We start from the raw sequence: 22,246 nt of genomic DNA, 5'->3' as shown, positions 1-22,246 counted from the left end.
TATGGACATGTTTTCCATGGGGAACAAACTAACTGAAGGTTGTAACTTACTAAATAAATATCTTCTTTCCTGCTAGGTGTTCCTTGTAAAAGAAGGCTTATTATTTGAGAGAATATGGCCAGAGCTCTTTCTCTCATACTCATTTTTAAACAAAGGGTCCTCGGCATTATGTGAATACAAGACTTGCTTCCAGCTCCCAATTTAGAAACTCCATTCACACAAGTGGCTGAATAGGACAGGGTGACTCCATGGTGAAGCTATGACAACTATCTCCTCACGTGAAGCAATTTCCATACCTTCCTGTTCATAGACAATTTTAGAAAATATTCTAAATCTGTACTTAAAGTTAGTGGGCATGCTTCATTTTTCTGAAGCCTTTTATTATGGTGCATATCCCTTAAATAGTGGTTCCAAAGACTGAATTATATTTTATCCAGATTTATATTTATCATAACATTGACTGCAAACAAAATAAATTTAATGAAACCGATACAAAACTATATACTTCTGCACACATGAATACTACAGAAATAAGCAAAGCTCACCGAATCCTAGTAATCCTAGGTTTAATACTCTAGATTACTAAATATACTTGGCCATTTTTTTCTAAAAAACTTACCCATAAGAGTAATTTTACCATTTTATATGTATATATATTCATAACTAGCTAAATTTAGGAACTCACCTTTTCCAGGAATTTTAGTGACAAACCTAAGCACAAATTTGTGTCAGCAGCAGGCTTGTAAAGAATTATACTTACAAAGCCATCCATGGCCCAATTTTCCTCCTTCATTTTCTTCACAGAAGCATGAGCTGGTACTTTAATAAGATAGATGTGTAACATTAGGCGAGCTTCCTGGCTTTTATATACTCCTGTAAAAACAGTTATGCTTTATTTTATTATCTATAACTCCTTAAATGTATCATGTAATACACATGATTGGAAAAGAAATAAACAAGGCCAAGTCAAAGCTAGTTTTATTGGTAATGCTGTTTACAAAGCCTGCAATATACAGTTGATCTCTCTTTCAGCTGAAATTCTCAATTTACATCCTCATTGTGGGTTTAAATGACCTATGCTATTACAATTAAGTAGTTCTGTTCTTAATAATACCATTCCATAATAGTGCAAACAAAAGTATCATATTTTGAGGTATATAATGCATACTTTTTGGCCCAAACTTTTAAGGGAAAAATAAGAATGTACATTCTACATGGGTAGTACTAACTCTGCATCTATATAAATGTTTTTAATTATTTTATTCATGCTCATACATTACAAATGTAACTCTAGAAAGCAGTAACATTATCTATATGCAAAAAAATACCCTAGAATATGACAGTTTTGTTTCTAAATATAAGTAAATAAAATATTTAATTAAAAAGATTTGTTTCCTGAAAGTTTGGGCCAAAAATGTGGGTGCATATTATACACAGGAGTGCATTATAAGTGGTAAAATATGGTATTTCTTCCCCCAAACATATTTAAAATCTTTAAAGATATTAATCACATTCTAAAACTGCTTATGTTTTTCTTAAGTTGGGTGGCAATCGTGTGAAAGAGAGTATTCTAGATGCAACTTCAGTCACAAAGATGAATATGTTTTGTTCCTATATAAAGATAGGATGCTCACAGGTATTCTCCATTAAGTAGAGATTTAAGTCAGGTACACAACTAACTAAAATAGATGAGAGAATACAATAAATAAAAGACAAGAAGAGAGGATCATTTCACCTGGAGTGATCAGGAAATGCTTATTTAAAAACAGGATTTGAACTGGGTCTTGAAAAATCAAGAGGGATTTTTAGCTCAATAAGGTCAATATAGGCAATGGCATAAAAGACCTAGGCAAAAATATATACAATGATTTTTTTCCCTTACACTGACTTTTTAAAAAGTAGAAATAAGCTGGATTGTAAGTTTGTTCACGGGAAGAATAATAAATATAATCATAAGTAAAAATTTTGTGGTTAATTGATGGCTGAAATTTGACTATTCATTCTTTCATTTTATCTTTTACCTATGTAATAAAGTATCATTAGAATATACTGGGAACACAAAGATAATGATAATTAGATCCTGACATAATATAAATTACAATTAATAGAAAAAAGACACAGCAGTAATCAAAAATACTATTAATGGGAAAGGTTATAATTCCTGTATATGGAGACAGTCATAGCAAATTAAATTAATCTAATTATTTATGTTTGCTTTTCTATATTTGTAAAAGAAAATCTGAACATTTTCTCAGAGTGAGTACCCTTGACTAGAAGAACATGGTGTCAGACGCACTGACCGCCCTCACGCAGTTGAAAATCTGTGTATAACTTAAGCCTGTCCTCTGCTCTGGCAGATTCCCACTGCTTGTGTGCCCTTGACCAACTTGAGTTGGGACTGTATACGTCAACTGGAAAAAGTCCACACGTGAAGTGGACCCAAGCAGTTTAAATCCATGCTGTTCGAGGTCAACATAAGCACTAATTTTGTCCTAACTCTTTTACAGAAAATTTCAAAAAATGGTTTGTTTCAAAGTTACATAAATCAGTAGTCATAATTTAAATGCCTTGCTCTTATTCACATAAAGCTTCTTTCAAAGTATATCACACAACTATCTATAATTTCAAAAATGTAATACATATTAACTTTTAATACTTGTACTCAGGGTGTAGTGCAGGATCATTCAATAATTTAAAACGACACTTGAGAGTATTTCTATCCACGGGTGTACTTCCAAGATCCCAGTGGATATAGGAAATTGCAGATAGTGCAGAACCCTGTATACAGTCGTATATTGTTTTTTCCTAAACATAAATACCGATGATAAAGTTTAAATTACTAACTAGATACGGTAAGATATTAACAACAGTAACTATGAAATAGGACAATTATAACAATATACTATAATAAAAGTTACATTTGTGTGCTGTCTCTCTCGAAACATCTTATTGCACGGTACTCACCCTTTTACATGATGATGTGACATGATACAGTGCCTACGTGAGGAGGTGGAGCACAGCGGATGCCACGGGCACTGTGACTTAGTGTGGGGCTGCTGCTGATCTTCTGTGGATATGGACACTAAGTGACTAAGGGTGGGTAGCATACAGCGTGGATACCCCAAAGGGATAAATCACTTCCCGGCTGGGAGGGATGGAGCAAGATAGAGTGATAACTTCATCATGCTATGCAGATGACTTGCAATTTAAAACTATGAAGTGCTCATTTTTGGAATTTTTCATTTAATATTTTAGGACCATAATTGTCTTGGGTAACTGAAACCATGGAAAGTGAAACCACAGATAAGGGGGAACTGTATTTAGAACATATAAATAGCCAGGATGTTTAAAAATATATATATATATGTATTTCATATTTGCAATATGAAGATATAAGATAATTTTAATGAGAGCAATAATTAATATTCATTATTTTGACAATATTCTTTGAGGCCTGTTTTTTTCAGATGCTGTTCTAACCTCTGAGATATAGTCTGACTGTGTTTGTACTATGGAGGCTACATTAGAAGGGTAATCAGGCATACTGTTGACAAGATGACATTTAAGAAAACATTCACATGTGAATGTTTCATTATGTTTTCTTAACGAAAGAAGCGTGCACTACAGAGAGAGAAGAGAAACTTGAAAATGCTAGCAGATGGATACTGGTCTAGGTCCATTATGCCCGTTTAAAGTAGTGTATCTCTTACCTTTCCTGTCTTAACTAATGGTGCCCACCTAAATATTTTCATACGAATAATTTTGTGACCATAAACTAGATTGCAAATCACTGATCCAGTCTCCTTGGTATTATGAGACTAGAGGGAAATTTCATTGTATTCAAATTAAAAGTTCTGTCCTACTTCACGATGTCTCATTCTGACTACAGAAAAATATTCTTGAGGGAGCTTATTTCAGTATCACAGAGTTTTGTATTTGTGTAGAAATATTCATGTGTCAATCCCAAAACCAGAAAGCTTTGTTTCTGGATAAATTATAATTGTCATAAAAAAATACCGAATATTTCACAGTATTAGAATCATGAACAAAAATGATGGAATGATGGAAATGAAAGCATGAAGGCGTTATTCGTTGTTCTTTAATGTGATACCTGAAAGTAGCAGCTCCATGTTGCTATTGCTGAGTGTTGCGTTGACTCTCCCGGTGGAAGCATTGAAACTAGTAACTGTCAAGGTCATGGGTTGTTTCCTCCCTTTGAAATTGTAAGAGCCTTTCCATATATAATTTTGGGCAAACACATCATCAGGAACTGTGAATAGATTGAATAAACACATACATTAACTTTATGGTGTCCTGTAAATGCAAGCTTTAAATAGTAGATGAATGAATATTAATGTATTGGATAATGAAATATGCTAACTACACAATAATATGGCATGTGTATTATAAAATAAATTTTTTCACATAAATGTTTCCATTACTTTAGAATAAACCAAAATTGTGATAACCTAGATTTGAACATGAGTCATCAATAAAAGATAAATAAACACCACCAATTAAAGATATGAAACTTATGGAGTCCAGCTAAATATCAAGTTTACTTATATTTGTTCCCCCATAATAATATCTTTATTTCAGGAGGAAAATAGAACGCTTTTTATTGGGCTAAGTCAGTCTGTATATGAGCCCTCCAGAGGCCTCCTTCTCTCCTGGCAGTGGGGATATAGATTCACAGGAGGAAGAACACAGAGTTTAGCTCCCCTGCAAAATAGCCCTTGAAGACTGGCAGGAGGCACACTCCCTTGTCCCCCACACAGAATTCTAGCTCAGTTATTCCAACAATAGATGCTCCTGAGGAAGAGCTGGGCTGCACCACATTCACACCTTTGAAGATAAAGGTATTTTTAGAAATAAAAGAATCGTCACTACAATTGTCTGTCATGGGAGAGAGACAAATTGTGGCAGAACCAAAGAATATTCTAAATGCTATAAAGCATCCATCTAAAGAAGAAACACTCTTGTGTTAGATGCAGTAAAATAAGACTTAGTACATTTGTATAAATTAGTTATGTGATTTATGGTTAGGTAATTTAGGCATGTCCAAGTCCACTCAGATCCTGGGAAAAGGCTGAGAGAAGTTTCCCTTAATCTCACACATCATTGTAAGGAACACACCCAGCAATCAACTACTCAGTGGATCCATGCCTGCTGGGGTGAGTGAGTGAATGCATGAACTTAGGAAAAAGGGTACTTTTTTCCTTAAGTTACTCACATTTAGTATCATCATGCAGATAAAACAGGGAAACCTCAGGCCGTATACTCACTGCATAGTTACTAATAAAACATGTACTTAGCAGACATGCAATTAGCATCATGAAAAATCCATAGTCCTGACCCTGTGACCTTTGCTCAGTCATCCTTCTAGTGGCAGCCCTCCTCAAACCTCAAATTTCACAGTGATGCTCTCATTGTAGAGGGGAACCTTACCTGAAATTTTGATAGCGTGCATGGGTAAAAGCCCTTGATTTGGTAAGCATCTTAGAGAGTTTTTAGCTTTTAAAAAGCATAGCTAGAACAAGTTTGCAGGAAGTAAAAAGCTGAACTGCCCTGCGTTGCAAGAATTGGGAGTTTCAAAGTGTTAGACTGTTAGTTGTAGAGGTAGGAGGAGAGCAAGGGAGAAGAATGTTCTGACAAAGAGTCGGCACTCAGTAAATAAGTGGTGTTGTGTCTCTGTTCATTTCCCCTGGCTTGTACTGTGATTACTCTTTGCTACCCTTGAACCTTTAATAAAAATATGTTACTCCTAATGATCATGTCCATCGCGCCTAGGGAAATTAGGAAGTGTTGATTGAAGGAAGTGAAGGAACACCTAGTGGCTGGAGAAAATAGCATGGAGAAAAGTAGACAGCAGCTGCAGCAATGTACACTGTATCAGGATTCATCATTGATTTGGTAGTGAATGCTTAACAACTGACTCTCCAGAAAAAGAAAATAAAAAAGATTTGTAGCAGTTGCTGATTTCTATGGTGTAAATATTCCCATAATGGCAGATTTCAAACTACCAGTATGACATCGGTGAAAGTAGTTTGGAAGAATGCACAGAATTGGCTATGGTAAACCTGTACTTGCTAGCTCCAGCATGCCAGCACCACCCTACCCTTCTTCCCTATACAGAACTCAGAAATGTAACTCATTATTGGGCAGGAGAGCCAGACACAATTTGTTCATCTATTTCCCTAAGGGGGAATACATAATACATCCCTGGATTGTTCAGCCTATTTTGAGAAGTAAATGGGATTATGTATTTGGCAGTTTTTTATAAATTCTGAAGTGTCACCCAACTATCATTGATGTGGATATCAATGAACAGGAGGAAAACAATGATGGACATGGTACTTTCTTCCAAGGCCTATTTGAACATAAAGTTTGAACATAAACTTTGCTTCATGGGCTTCACAGTTTTGCCAAAGAGAACGATGTGCTCCTGACTTTGAACCACTGCCAAATTTCATTCTTGTTTCTTTTGAGCAATCTAACCACTTTGTCTCATTCATGATTTTCAATAAAATGCTTCTAATATGTTGCTATTTAAGATGACACTGCTCTGGAGTGTTATAGATACCTTTACTCCGGTTTAAGAAATTCCTTTTCTTTCTAATTTATTAACAGGATTTCTGAAAATCATGAACAGGAGTTGAATCTCATAAAATATTTTTGGTGCAAGTATTATAATAATCTTATTTTACATGTTAATCTCTTAATGTGATGGATTACTTTTAACAATTATTTAACAAAAAATATGTATATCATGAACAAAACTAGATGTATCTTTACTATAATGCATTTGATTTGCTAAGATTTTATGTATATCATGAACCCAATTGGATGTGACCTCTTTATTATAATGTATCTGATTTGCTAAGATTTTATATAGAGATAATTTTTCGTCTAAAATCTTGAGTCAAATGGACCAGTAATTTCCCCTTTCTATGGATCTAGCTGAGCTATTGGAGTTGTATGGCACATATAGAATGAGTTTTATTGACAGGATGAGTTTCTGTAAAGCTGGGATGACCTTTTCCATCCCTAATTTGGTGTAACTCCTCAGTAAAGCCATACACGCCTGGTTTCTCTTCATGGAAATGGTTTCAACCACCACTTGGTTATGGGATTATTCAAGTTTTATTAGATCCAGTAACATATACTTTTCTAATAATTTGTTCATTTAGTTTAATAGTTTTAAATTGACAGTTTTGATAGTTTTGTGTTAATATATTTCTCATTTCTTTCATCTACTCTCTATGTAACTACATTCACATTTAATTTTATTTTTTTTATTTTTTGTTGTTTTCTTGATCAAACATACCAGAAATTTTTCACTTCAGTTTTTCGGTGAACTACCTTTGGGTCTGTTTAGGTTTTTCTTGTATTTTTAGTGTTTACTTGTTTGTTCATATTTATTACATTGATTTATGATTTCTTTTGGTTATTCTGTTATACTTTTTATATCTTCTCAACAGGAACACTTAATTCACTAATTCTGAGGCCTTGTTTTCTAATGTAAAGATTGGAGTGTTTAACTCTCCTTGTAACTTTTCTTTTGCTTCAGTTCCCACATTTTGATATTTAGATTTCAACATCAGTACTAGCGTTACAGTTTTCATTTTAATTTCATCTTTAACTCATGATTTATTCATCTGCATTAATTATTTTCTTAATTTACAAACATTCAGAAGTTTTAAAATGTATGCATTTCCTTATTAACTTTTAACTACATCATGATCAGCAGAGATTGAATTTTGAAATTTGTGTTGATTATTTATTACTTAATATATGATCAATTGTGACAGCTGTCCTATTCCTTTGAAGAGAATATATATTCTACAGTTGTTTCATGGAGATATCTTTACATTTGTATATTAGCCAAACTTATTGTGTTGCTCAGTTTTTCCATATTGTTTTTAATTTTTTAGGTCTGCTTGATTTACTTATTGGTGAGCACTGGCCGTGTTTTGCCCAGGACAGTCCAGGCTGGCACATGATGTTCTGGAGGTAGTGTTCGGAGCGCCCACCTGTTCCCAGATAAAGCAGCTCCCGTAGGGAAATTCTGTGTACTGATTGGCCGTCATGGCTTTCTGACTCCATTGCTAACCTTCTTGTCTTATGATGGCTGAAAGTCACTATCCCCTGCCTGCCTCAGTGACACTCAGTCTGCCACTGCTGAGTGTTGCATAATCAGTGTCTCAGCGTGCAGTGGGCACTCCAGTTTGGTAACATGTACATTGGAAATTTCTGAACCCAACTAAAATGAATCTTATCACTGTTCTTAGCTCAAAACAACTGGGCCAGTTCTATCTCCAAGGTAAAGATTAGACTCTAAGCCTGTAATTTTTTTAGTAGCTTTTCATTTATATCATGTAAATAAAATACTAATATGAAAACAGCTGCTCTTGTATATGAACGCTTACTGTGTGTTAAGCACTTTGCACTTCCTTTTCATACAATTCATTTATAATAATTTAATCATTATATGTTTTGTTCAGATACATAAAATAACTTCTCCAAAGTCAAAGGGTAGGAAAGATATAACATGAAAATTACATCATTGTTGTAGGACTTCAAGCCCATGTTTTTAATGACTATGCTAGGTTTTATAACTTGCTTTTTAAATCTCATAATTGAAAGTAAACTGCATAAGTTCCAGAAATTCCTGAACATTTTACTCACATTAAAAGTGCATTTGGTTTTTTTTTGTTAAAAAATCTATATTTAAAAATTATGTATAACATCTAATTTTTAATTTAATATTTCAAATATAATAATTGCTATTGTTATTTTCAGGTACTCTTGAAAGGAAATTTTGTAGAGAAAACTATAAATAATATTTTTGGAATATTAATAAGTCACATCATTACACTGCTTGAAATTCAACATGTTATGACACAAATTACCAAATTCTGAATTCCAAAGAGTCAAATACATTGTTTTCACATACTGAAATATAGGTTTATAAATAAATGCTCATTTAAAAATTGTTAATAGCTTTTAGATATCATGACTTCTAGAAAAAAAATGATGTTACTGACCACTTAGCTTTGGGCTGGGTGTTCCTAGCACCGGTCTAGGATCTTTCACCAATATTTTGGAACCAGCTACGAAGAGAAATAAAAAATGTTTAAAAAGTTAATATAATTAATAACACACACACAAATACAGTGTCCTGTCAGTTTTATTTTCTGACTTATATAGTTTACTCCAAAGCATCCTGTTTATCATGGCACCTCTGCCCCTAGCCAACTCTCCTGTTATCAGCCTGCATGTTCAGTAATTCCCCTGTCATGTGCCAGTGACACAAGAGGGGACTACTGCCGCCATATGATGGGTTACTGTATCTTATTGGTGAGGCATATCTAACACGGAAAAAGTGGGTTCCAACATAAAAGTTGAGGGCTGAGCACATGTCCCTGTTGCAAAAAGGCAAAAATCATTTGTTTGTGTTTCAAATACAAATTTGTTGAGAAAGCTCATAAGAAATTGAGTAGGCCCAATGATGAAAAGTTAAACTAAAGTTTTAAGTCGAACCAAAGGTAGCCCCCAAAGCAAGGACATCCCTGGGGTGTTAGAAGTGCCTGGAAAGTTGCAGGAGTCCCGACAGCCAGTGCTTGCAGACCACAGAAAGACTTTTATCTTTATCCGAAGGACCATGTGACGCCTTTGAAAGGTTTGTAGGGGAAGTGATTTGGGTGAACTCCATTCTGGCTGGAAGACGAGGAAAAAGTGAAAAGGAGTGGGTACTGACATGGGCAGGGAAGTTAGAAGGCTGCCGCCGTGATCCCCGGATAAGTGATAATCCGCAGTGAGACTACTGCAGTGGTAATGATAAAACAGAAAAGGGGATAGATAAAAAGCTGTGGAAATCCTGGTGGATTTAAAGGGATAGGAAGATGTCAAAGTGGACTACCAGGTTTCTATGTGCAATATGGTGATAGACCACTGAGCCAGGATTACCAAAAGAAGACTACGGTAAGAAGAAATGCATGAGTTCAGATTAGCATATATTGAGCACTGAAATTCTCCGAGGAATTCAAGAAGAGACGTCGAGTAAGCAACTGAACATATAAGTCTGGAGCTAAGAAAAGATAAATAAGCTAGAAACATTGATCTATGAATAGTTTCCATAAAAGACACTGTTGAAGGCATTGGCTTAAATGAGCTTATCTAGGGAGAGAATATAAAGTAAAACAAAGAGATGGCTAAGAATGAAGCCTTTAGAAAATCATGAGTAGAAAATAATAAACTTATAAGGGAGAATAGATAGGTAGAATTATGAAGGAATAACATATTTATTTATTCAAATATTTATTGAACACTTTTCACATGCAAGGAACTGATCTCAATGTTAAAATTAAGTTTTAAACACTTTGAACAAAGGTTTTTCTATTTATTGAGATTATATTCCAGTTGGGGAGGAGCAGATGAAAGGACAGAGAGGAAAAAGACAATGACAAGCAAAGAAATAAAAGAATAAGATCTCAAGGGCACGGATTTCTATCATAAAACTTTCTTAAATTAAAAAAAATAATGGTAATGTTCCAGCTAAGAGAGTAAAAACATCTCAAGAAGGATAAATTCATTAACATTTGTCAATGCTGCAAGAGATCGAGAATTATAAGGTCTGAAAAAAATTTAAAAAAAAGAAAAAGGTAGTTTATTGATGACCTTATCAAGAATTCAGAACAATTTCCTTTGCTGTTCCTTCTGGAAATATAACCCTATTTTCTCTGGCAAATTCCTTACATCTTGTCCAGATGGGGAATTGTCCTAATTAAGCAGCAAGATGAGTAGTCACTTCGTCTAGACAAGGTCAGTGAAAGCTGTCACCCAGGTTGAGCGATGGATTTGGGTATTTGGGTATGGACTCTGTTCCACCTGTGACACTTGAACTTGGGAAGAGTGCTTCCATGACCAAGCTTGGGGAAAGGCTCTTTTGACCAGGGTTGCTCTGCCAGAAGTGTATGAGCCTAGAATGCTGGCAATGAATCTCTCTCCTCTATGGCGTTGAAGACTATACCCCCAAAATTTATGTTCGCCAGGAACCTCAGCATATGATCTTATTTGGAGATAGGGTCTTTGAAGATATAATTAGTGGGGGCTTTCATGGTGAAATAATCCTGAAATAATCCCTAAGTCTAATGACTGGTGTCTTTATAAAGAGCAGAGAGGACATACGGAGATACACAGGATAGGCATGTGAAGATGACAGTAGAGAATGGAACGAGGCGGCTATGAGCTAAGGAATGCCAAGAACAGCCAGAAGCCATGAGCAGTCAGGGAAAAGCATGGAATGAGGGAGCCTTTGGAGGACATGTGGACCTGCTGACCACTTGATGTCGGATGTCTGGCCTCCAGAACTGTGAGAGAATAAATATCTTTTCTTTTAAGCCACCCAACTGGTGCTGTTTTGTTACAGTCAGCCCTATACAACCAGTACACCTACTGTGAATAGAAAACCTTGTACAAGAAGTAATAAAGGCAAGAATAAAAAACAGAGCATAGAACAGAAGCTACCAAGACCTGAAGGATATTTTTGTGCCTCTGAGCCCCGAAATATCTACATTACTCCTTTCCTTTAACTGGCCAACATATTTCCCTTGTTTTAAGCTAATTTGACTTTTTTTTTTGTTTGTCTCTTGTATCTAAGAGAGGTCAAAATAGTATAGTATCTTTTGTGAAAAGGTTTTATACAAAAAACTTACCTTCGCAAACAGGAACTTTTCCAGTCCAAGTGTTATCAGACCTACACACCCTGTGTTCTGTTCCACCAGCTAAGAAGAAGCCAGGCTGGCAGGTATAAATCAGTGTATAGCCGTGGGAGGGAAGGTCCATTCCTACGACGTTTGCATGAGCAGGAGTTTCTGGCTGTTTACAGCTGTGGGCTATATTTTTTAAAAAAAGAGAAAAATGTTCATTTTTATAGGCATGTTAAGAAAATTTTGAGACTAGAGACATGATATATGTTTAGAGGTATGTTAACATCTTTATATAAATATACTTTAAAATAACTATTCTAATGAGTCAAAGGAAGTATACAAATATAAATATACATGCTGATTTCATAGATTAGCATTTCCTAGTCATCGGGTGAATGTTATGTTAGTAGGTAGACTGAGGAAAAAAGATTGTGTGTGTATACTTAAGCCCATACATATATACTACACCACCATTTTAGAGAGTCAAATACATATTACCATTTTAAAGGGCCTAAAAGATCTCACAATAAGAAATGTTTTATAGTGTGTCAAACTCTAATTTTCTATGCCAGTTTAGGGAATATTAGTTTATTATACTGTGTTATATTTACTTTAAATTAAAAACATGTTTTCTAAAGTTAAATCCAACCACAGCTCATTATGTTATTCTTTTTTTTTAATTACTTTATTGTTGTTCAATTACAGTTGTCTGCATTTTCCCTCCCACCATTATGTCATTCTGATATTAATTAATACTCCCTAATGTAGAAAGTACAATTTAATAATATTTTACATATAAAATTTTCTGGACATATTTTGGGTTTATATGCTAGCATTATTTTTTCTTCCATTTAACTTTTTGTCCAATTTCTTCATTTCTTTTCATTCCTAATTTTCTACCTCGATTCCTCTCTACCTATACCTTTGGCACTCCTTGGCCCTGACCCCCAGTTCACCTGTCCCTGTGTTTTAAAGACCATTCCTTTTCAATCAGAAATAGATGGTACAATCTATTTTCCCCCCTAAGACAACATTTCCAATCATTTGTCCATGGATAAAAATCTTTAAAGGGTATCTGAAAAAACTGTTCTGTGGATATATTTGTTTGGAAAACAAGTTTTCATTTGTCTCCCAATGGAGATTTACAACAGTATAAATAACATTTTTAACCCTATGTGATACACATTGTATTACATGGTTTACATTTGATATAATTCTTTTAATGAAAAATGATCCTCATGAAGGGAATATTGCTAAGGATAAGCACACATAGTCGTCTCTGCTACATTCTTAGCCCCCTCATATGCACATATTAAAATTCTGAGATGCTTTGCAGTAACAGAAGCTGTTTAACCTCATTTAAATCATCGTATCCCAAATGTAGGTCATCAAAGCATTTTGATTTACTATGAAATACTTAGTCACGTTCCACACAGCTGTTCTAAAGTGCACACTGAGGAATTCTTTTAAGGGATTTTGCCACATTTAAATATAAACGAAGCTGGTATGTGATACAACTGAGTGGGGTGCCCTGCTGCTTTTCGGTGACCTGCAGGTCCATGGGGGCTCCCATGACCAGCCGGGTGGTGCTGACAGGGCTAGAGTAAAGTCTCAGGTCCCACTTGAACTTCAGCAATTCCTAAAAGTTACATACCATTCTCCCCTTGCTTACTCTTTATTTTTTCTCCCAAGGGGGTCAGAATTTAAAAAGATGGAGGTGGAGATAAAAAGAGGAGATATGAAGGAAAGAAGAGATAAGTAACTTAGCAGCTAAAATTGATTTCTAACTGTAAGGAAGAAAAGACTATTTAGCAGTGACCTTGGAGTCTGTTCTGACTGACTTCGTACAGCAAGTGTCATCAGTTTAGGGTCAGTGCACCTGCACAGGCTCCAGGAGATCCTGAATTAGTATTCCAATTTTCTGTCAAGGCGCATATTTTCTTTCATGGGTATTTCTAGCATTCCTCAGCTTCTCAGACAGTTTCACAAGTGACAATATTAAGAGTTCCTATGTTGGAGTCTCCTGTATCTGAGTGTTTCAGATTCATAATGTAGATCTATACACCTACAAATAATTATCATCTAAAATTACCAGGTGACTGAACTGAACACGATGACGAGGGCTTTTCAAACAGCACAAAATTGTGCCTCATGCCTTCTCACTTCTTTAGTAACAACGCTTCCCAATGGACACAGGGTAAGATATAGAAAGAAAATTATATACACGAACTATGGTGCATGGTAATATAAAACATCGATGTGATGCATCTATTGTGTGGATAGAGATTTATTTTCATAATTAGAAGAAAAATGCATATGAATTCCTACCTGTGACAAGTATAATTTCTTAGCCACAATACTCACGTATGCACTCAGGCTGAATTCCACTCCACGTGAGGTCAGGAAGGCAAGTACGTGTTGTAGACCCCTGGAGAAGGTGTCCTTTTTTGCAATGAAACTGTACAACACTTCCTACCTGTAGCGAATTACAGAGAAAAAAAAAAAAAAACAGATGTCACAATACAACTTCAAATATGGCAACAAACAGAAAAAACTTTGAGAAAATATTTCAAAAGCAATTGTGTATGGTGGCAGTTGGAGGGCAAATACATTGAAATCTGATTTAAAATAAAATTGGGTGGGGGGAAGTCAAGGCTGAAGAAAAATACTTAGATCTCTGTGTGTGCATATCACCATGAAATATTTGAGTATCCAAAGTTTACATACATGCTAAACTTTGCCATAATATAAAGAAGATATATGGGTACCAAGAGGTCAATAAACTACATGTAAGTACCAAGTAGAATAACAGAAAGACTGACAGAGAGTTCAAGATAGATAAATAAAGATAGATAACGATAGATACAGAAGATAACTAACAATATAAAAGAGACAGTAAAAGCAATATTATATTAGATGCAAAAGTGTTTACTGAAGGTCGTAAAGGTGATAGAAACACACAGTGGAGGATATGCAGTTTGCTCCGAGTTTTTAAGGATGTGGAATAGAGATAAACATATGTAACAATGGCCCTCAAAGTGGGGGCCCAGGACCAGTCACCTCTCCATCACCTAGGAACTTGTAAGAAATGCAAATGCTGGGACCTTACCCCAGACCCACTGACTCAGAACCTCTTAGGGTAGGGGTTATCAATCTGTGTTTTAACAGACGCCCCAAGTGATTTTAATGAACACGAAAGTTTGAGAGCGACTGAAATAGCAATGGAAAACACAAGAAAATGATGAGAAAATGTATGGAGGATAAAATACACCTCACGTAGTTTGGCGAAAATGAGACTACATCTCATTGTTTGACATGGGTAGTTCACACAGTGAGCGGAGAAGCTGGGGGTACAATGGGAGGCAATGAAACACAGTTTCAAAACAAAACAGACTCCAGAGGGATATATACTTGACTTTAACTCTGGATCTTCTCTTACTTGTATAATGTATATCTCACCTTTGAGACTTAACTTCCCATCTACAAATAAAGATGATAATATTATTTGTCGTGAGATTTGTATTAAGGATGAAATAAAATAAGATACATAATCCACTCCACACAGGGATGGCACATAAGTTTTAAATAAATTCTAGCTATAATTATTAAGTCAGACATCAGTAAGAATTAAGGGTCTCAAATGGCAAAAGGGCAGGCTATGACATTTAAAATCTTTTTTTTTAATTGAAACAAATTTGCTAAAGCTTTCAGAGCAAGTAAAATTGGTATAGAATATAATATCTTTAGAAAATTAACTAGCCATCACATGAAGAAATTATTAAACAAAATGAATGACGAATGGTAATTCTGATTATGAGGCTGATGCCACCATTTTATAGATTTGAGTGGGTGAAAGCTGGACTAACTTGTGGAAGGAGATGGGGGAAGGAAGTTGTTTACCCAAAATGTATTTCAAGGAAGAGCCACCAGGATTTATTAAATGCTTAGAAGTGGAGGATAAGATAAGGGGCAGTTAGGGTCTGCTGCTTCAACCTCCCCCAAACAGAGCCTGAGATGGTCAATTGCTCTCTTTGGAATTAACACAGAGAACCTGCCCCTGCCTTTCCCTTAGTTTCTATTGCCACCTGCCAAAGCAACATGAGGCTAAGCCTAATGTGACTTAATACAAGATTCTATTTGGACTCTGAGACTAGCTAAATTCACCATTTCTCACAGTCTCATTATCTGCCAGAACTATGCCCCACAAGAAACATTTGATTCCAATAGTCATGCTTTTATAACAAATGTTATCCTTCCAGTTACCTTGTATTATGTCTTCCATAATGCCTTCACTTTAACTTTGAGGAGATATCTTGTCTCCCCAATACCCCATTTCGTCCAAGATTACTACGTTGCTCAACTCCAGGCAGCACTTGCCACGCTGTATTTCATAGAAACAGAGTCCCTCAAATTGTGTTCCAGAGCCATTCACAGACTCCCCGAGGTTGTGTAATACGGTGTTACAGATTTTGACTTTCTCCTATGCCTTAGATTATGTGACTCATCATGCGGATTTTGCAATTCTGTTCTTTAAACAGTTCTTCAAAAGCCATCACCTCTATCAATCCAACAATCCTACTTTATGCTAGATCTCAGTTAATGGGGCCACCTCTCACCTAAATCTATCATCATTTCATCTACTACCAAATACTCTCAGTTTTACCTCCTAAATTTTCATCAAACCTTCTGCCTCTCCCCTCGCCACTTACATAACCTGTTTTAGTCCTCAAAATCTTTCCTGCGAGCTCTGTTTCTCCCAAGTTAGCAGATGTCATGATCGCCGGGAGGACTTACCAAAACACACATAGCTGAGCACCCTTCTAAAGGTTCCGACTGAGTAGAACAGGCATTTCTGACAAGTTTCCAGGTAAGACTGCCGCTGCTTGGTCAGGGACTACACTTTGAGAAGGACTGCCACAGACAATCACCATAATCATCTAACTTGTCTCCATTTCTCCAATCTTGACCCGTGAAATTGCATGCTATTCTCCCTGTATGGAATGCCTTTCCCAACTTTCTTTTCCTAGTCTTACTCTAAAAGATTTAGTCCAGACAACATTTCTAGAAAGACTTCCCTGCAGCAACTGACTAGGAAAACTATGTGCTTCCTTAACACATTTCAAGTTATTAATGTTTTACCTATCCTATGAAATCACCTATTTTATCTGACCCAAATACCAACATTAGCTTCTCTAGTTCAGAGACTGTGTATTACTTAATCCTGTGAACAAACAGCTTAGGCAAGTGTCTTGACAATGTTGAAACAGGGAAAGTTGCTATCACCTGGAAAGATGGGAACGAGTGGAAACATTTTGTTTCTGGAGGGCACTCTTCCACCCAACAGGCGGAAATTTCAGGGGCTATTCTTGCCCTCTACCATTGGCCCAGAGAGCCTCTTAACTTAGTTTGTGACTGTGGTTATACTGTATATACTCTCCTTCATATAGATCAGGCTCTATTAAAAGGGTCCATTGAGCCTCAGTTACTAAGTCTATTTCTAACCCTGCAAAGTCTTTTAGATAAAAGAAAGCACTCCTTATTTGTTACCCATATCCGATCTCATTCGGGCTTGCCTGGACATATGGCAGAGGGTAACTCTCGGGCTGATGCCCTTGTCATCCTAGCAGATACTTTTCAATCTGCGGTGATGTCTCATCAATTTCTTCACCAAAATAGTGAGGCCCTATGTAAAGAATTTAATATTCCACAGGCCCAAGCAAAACAGATTATCAGAGAATGTCCAGATTGTCAAACGCTCTCAAAAGTGCCCCCTACTCTTGGAATTAACCCTAGAGGGTTGCAAGCTTGAATGATTTGGCAGACAGATGTTACTCACTACCCCCCTTTCGGAAGATTGAAATATTTACATATCTCTGTAGACACTTACTCAGGTGCTCTACTCACCACTCCCCTCACCGGGGAATCAGCAAAGCATATTAGAGCTCACTGGCTCGAGGTCTTCAGCCACTTAGGCCGTCCACAAGAAATCAAGACTGATAATGGCCCAGGATACATTGCACAAGCCACTCAGGCTTCCTTATAGAAATGGGGAATTCAGCATAAAACAGGTATCCCCTATAACCCTACAGGCCAAGCAATTGTTGAAAGAGCTCACCAGACCTTTAAAACATTATTAAACAAAAAAAGGGGAGCCAGGAAATATGGCCCAAGAATTTAACCATGCTAGCAATATATATGTACAATTTTTTGAATTGTGATGATAACCTGAAGTCACCCAAAACAGGCCTGCTGGCCCACACCCTTTGGTCTTGTACAAAGACCCATTAGGGCAAGGAAAGTGGGAGGGCCCAGTTGAGCTATCAACATGGGGAAGAGGGTATGCCTGTGTTTCGATTCCCACAGGCCCACTGTGGCTCCCAGCAAAAAGAGTGAAACCATACCATAACAGACACGCCCCAACAACAGATGTGGCCGTTAGTCAGGATTCAACAGCTGGGACAGACGGAACAGATGTCCCTGAGGACCAAGGCAGAAGAATGCTGCCACCAGAAGACACAGAATCACAGGAGCAACCCCCCAGATCAACCTCAAGGAGTAATTTGGGGTGACCTAAAAACCCTTAACACAAGGGCAGAGCAGATTATCCAGCAATTAAGAGTCAGGGATACTCCAAAGAACGGGTTCCTAGCTTATTTGTCAGTTGTTTCTTCAAACTTCACCAAGGTGGCCCTAACCTTGGGCCCGATGGCCTGCCTTGGAGGGCTGGGCTTAGCCTCTGAAACTGATCATATATTGGAGCCTTGTTATAGACCCACCTATGTTTAAGCTCCATACTTGGTGGAATCCTGAGCCTCCTTTGTCTAGTAAGGATACTGAGTGGACCCGAGGCACCTGGCTCCCTCCAGATGGACATTTAGAGGAAAAACATCCTTGGCTGTCTGCTCCGGAAGGCACTGTATATGTCTCTGTCTCTAACCATTTGCCTGCTTGCTTTTCTGTGTTAACCAATACCGTCTGTTTACCTATTATGGCTAAGTGGTATGCTTATGCAGTAACTAATTATACCGTTCAACAGTCTCTGCCTGCAGTAAATCTTTCCTTAGTTGGAGCAATAGGACTTAAAGGAGAAAGGCCAGGGGATAGTACCAAACCACCCAAATTTCCTTTATGTCAAATAGATGGTGGATCAACTGAACCAGTCATTTGGAAATATGTCGTGATCAAACACTGTCATTGATTAATATCACTAGCACCCCTCTAGTAGCAGAAAAGTGGGGTGCAAAATGGAAGGTATATGCCATAGCAGGCTCAGCAATAGTGAACCCAGCGCCCCTCCAAATGTACAATAAACTTAGTTGGCATAGCGGAGGAGCAGGAGCCTCTATTCTCAGAATAAAAAACCTTAATTATACCAGCCCATGGCATACTTCCACTTGGAAGATGGGGCTCCCTTTTGTTGACTGTCAGACGGGACAATTTCAACTCATCCAAAGGAGAGGGGTTACTTTAACATTTGGAATATTAAACGTACCTGGGTTACTGTATATGCTTCTCATTCTTATTGGTTGTAACTGTCCCTGGTACACCTCAACTTACGTATAATGAGACTTCTGCTGTGTATACCCGGCACTATACCCGGCACTACATATACCACTTGCTTAACCCATGTGAATGTCACTCAATTAAATCTTACCACCATATTTGTCCTTCGCAGACAGGCTCAGGCCTGGGTTCCTGTTAACCTTACTGAGAGTGGGCTGATCCTGCAGGATTAAGTGTTCTCAGTAAGGCCCTTGCCCATGTCAGAGCCTGCCTATTTATAGGCATGCTTGTTGCTTCCATAGTTTCTGCTATTATAATAATTGGAGCTGTGACTACTGCATCTGTAGCCCTCACTGAATCCATTCAAACCACTCATGCAGTTGATGTTCTTCTCACTAATACTACTCAGCAAATGATCCAACAAAGCCAAATTGATCGGGAAATTCTTACTCGACTCTCCGCCACAGATTCTGCTATTGTCTGGCTTGGAGAGTGATAGGATGCTCTTGCCCTAAGGCAACAACTTACTTGTGATCCTGGTTTTTCTAAACTCTGTGTTACTCCATTAAAGTGGAATTCCAGTCAGCATTCCTGGGCAGATATTTGTCATCGCCCGCAGGGTGCGTTCTCTACCAATCTCAAAGGACAAATTGATCAGCTCCAGCTTGAGCTCCACCAGCAGCTCAGTGACATCAAACGCCTAACTGAACAGAAAGTGTTCCAGACACTCCATGATAATCTACAATGGCTGAACCCTAAGAACTAGTTTGATGGACTGAATTTACGAGTTTGGGTCCTGGCAGCCCTTGGGTGCCTCCTGGTCTTAATACTTATTTGTGCTTTACAATATATACGGAGGTTATTTTCTCGAGATCACACTTGGAAACAGCAAATAGTGCATTTCACAGGCTTAACAACTACAATTGATTTCATAAGCAAAAAAGGGGGAGATGTTGGAAACCACCCTGCTTTTTTTCAGAAGTTGTAAACCCCCATGGCTAAGGCTGATACCTTGGGACCCTCAGCCACTAAGGAGACAAAGCTTATCTCCCTGGCAGGAGCACCACTTCTGCCCACTTTACTTCACCGTGCCTGGCCCCCAATGCATGATTGGTTAGCCAATGATGGGTAAGATTCCTCAAGGGAGGGACCACCTAAGACAGGCATGGTCACAAAGAGGCCCGCAGGGAAGGACTTGGGGGGCTATAGAAAAAGGGGGTGATGAACTCTCATCTCTCAGCGTAGCCTGAGTCCTCATTCTGTCTGTAAGAAGTCTCCTAATCTCTTGGCTGCCTTACTTCCCCTGCCTGACTTAAGCCTGAAACAATGACAGAGGGCAGTGCAGCCCTGTGCTGGAAAGGGCGGATTCCCCAGGTGATCAGGCCTAAGAAAGAATGCATAAAATCCTGTGAAACCTGCTTTGCTAGTACCCTCAATTTAAATGATAAGGGTCCAAGCCCCAAATGAGTTTGTTCTCCAAAGTTTTATGGCCCTTTAGCTAACTGACCCTCACTCTAAATAAGCCCTCATAATTCTTTGAATGTTATCTATTGTTTGATCATTATTGCCTGACAATGAATGAGCTTTACAGTGTATATATAAACTCCCTGTATTCCTATGCAAATTAAACCCAATAAAAACCCATTGAGGAAAAGGCTCCTGCTACTTTTCCTTTGAGAGACAGGCCACCTTTCCTCCCCAAGCAGATCATGTCTTGGTAGACATATTCTCATCCTTGGCAGCCAGGAGGCTCCTGAGGACGGAGCTCCCCCACACTCTCTCTCTAAAATCAATAAACATATACTTGGGTGAGGATTTTTAAGAAGTACTGTTTGTATAAGCAGTTATATACAATGTGAAAATTAATACTGAAAATTATTTTTATATCAGGAGTTAACAATCATACATATCATTTTACTTTCACCAGTGTTTTAATAAAAATTACTTTAAATCAACCCAAAGCATCACTATGCATGCAAATGCATTATAAAATTTTATGTCATGTCTAATTAGTACACATGACATCTTCTTTAGTTCATTATTTCTTCTTTAAATGCTATATATCTCAGATCCTAAATCATGAAGTTTAGAGAACTGAATACAGGATTAACTGAAATTTTTGCACAAACTTAGAACTTTCTAAATAAGATCTACCTTCCCCTTTCATGATATTTCATAGTAAATGAGTCTGCTAGAATTTTCATCACTGTATTCGTTTGTACCTTATCTTTAATATCACACACTTGTGTAATTTGATTATACAGTATAGGTCCCAACAACTTTCAAAATATATTTATAGTTAAGGTTTCAAAAATTTATATGCAGTCTGTAATCTATTTTAAACAAGTTTTCTGCTTGTATTTTTATTATGCTTATATTACACATTATACCCTCCAAAATTGAGATAACCACTAATAAAAGGCATACATAAGTTAAAGTTAATAGAACTGAAGGAGAAAAGCAGGATCATAACAATAAAGGAATAATGTGTTTAAGATGCAGTGCAAATGGGGGTTTTCACTGAGCATCAATTTTTAACCCTGAGTTTCCTGGTCTTTAAAAAATTGAATTTTAAGGTATCTTGTAAATTTGTATTAAAAATAATAATTTTTAATTTAACAAATAAAATTTATGTTTTTTAAAAATTTCCTGTTGTTATATTCATCATTTAAAGATAATAAGACACTAGTAACATAGTTGCCTTATTTAATGTACTTATATACTAATTTGGATTATAAACTAGAAATTGCACAATCAGCATGCCCATTTTGTTCGGGTTAACTATTTTAGTGTTAAATAGTGTTAAATGTCTTGGGGTTAACCATCTAAGAGTCATATTTAAAACATTTCATGTATATATATGTAGATATAGATATAGATATAGATATATAGATAGATAGATAAAATAGCTTTATGTAACAAGTCCTAAATCTAAATAATGTGTCTTCCAAAGCTCAGATCTCAATTTAAAGAGTGATACAGTAGTTAATGAAATATGTATTTGGCATTTCTCCCATAATTAATCTACATGT

General features: G+C 36.8%; 1 protein-coding gene across 2 annotated transcripts in view; it reads right to left on the bottom strand.

Moving 5' to 3' along the window:
- Nucleotides 1–22,246, bottom strand: part of CSMD3 (CUB and Sushi multiple domains 3) — an 885,055-nt gene that overhangs the window by 7,868 nt on the left and 854,941 nt on the right. For both annotated transcript variants that reach the window (XM_024572155.3, XM_045181698.2), the window contains 5 exons: nt 14,076–14,187; nt 11,718–11,897; nt 9,048–9,113; nt 4,112–4,270; nt 761–873 (listed from right to left, as the gene is read on the bottom strand). In XM_024572155.3, coding sequence (XP_024427923.2) covers nt 761–873; nt 4,112–4,270; nt 9,048–9,113; nt 11,718–11,897; nt 14,076–14,187 — 630 coding nt within the window. The remainder of the gene's footprint in view (nt 1–760; nt 874–4,111; nt 4,271–9,047; nt 9,114–11,717; nt 11,898–14,075; nt 14,188–22,246) is intronic.

The sequence above is a fragment of the Desmodus rotundus genome, chromosome 8, assembly GCF_022682495.2.
Source record: "Desmodus rotundus isolate HL8 chromosome 8, HLdesRot8A.1, whole genome shotgun sequence".
NCBI classification, from domain to species: Eukaryota; Metazoa; Chordata; class Mammalia; order Chiroptera; family Phyllostomidae; genus Desmodus; species Desmodus rotundus.
Note: the sequence above shows the minus strand (reverse complement) of the source record. Positions and strands in the feature narration are given on the sequence as shown.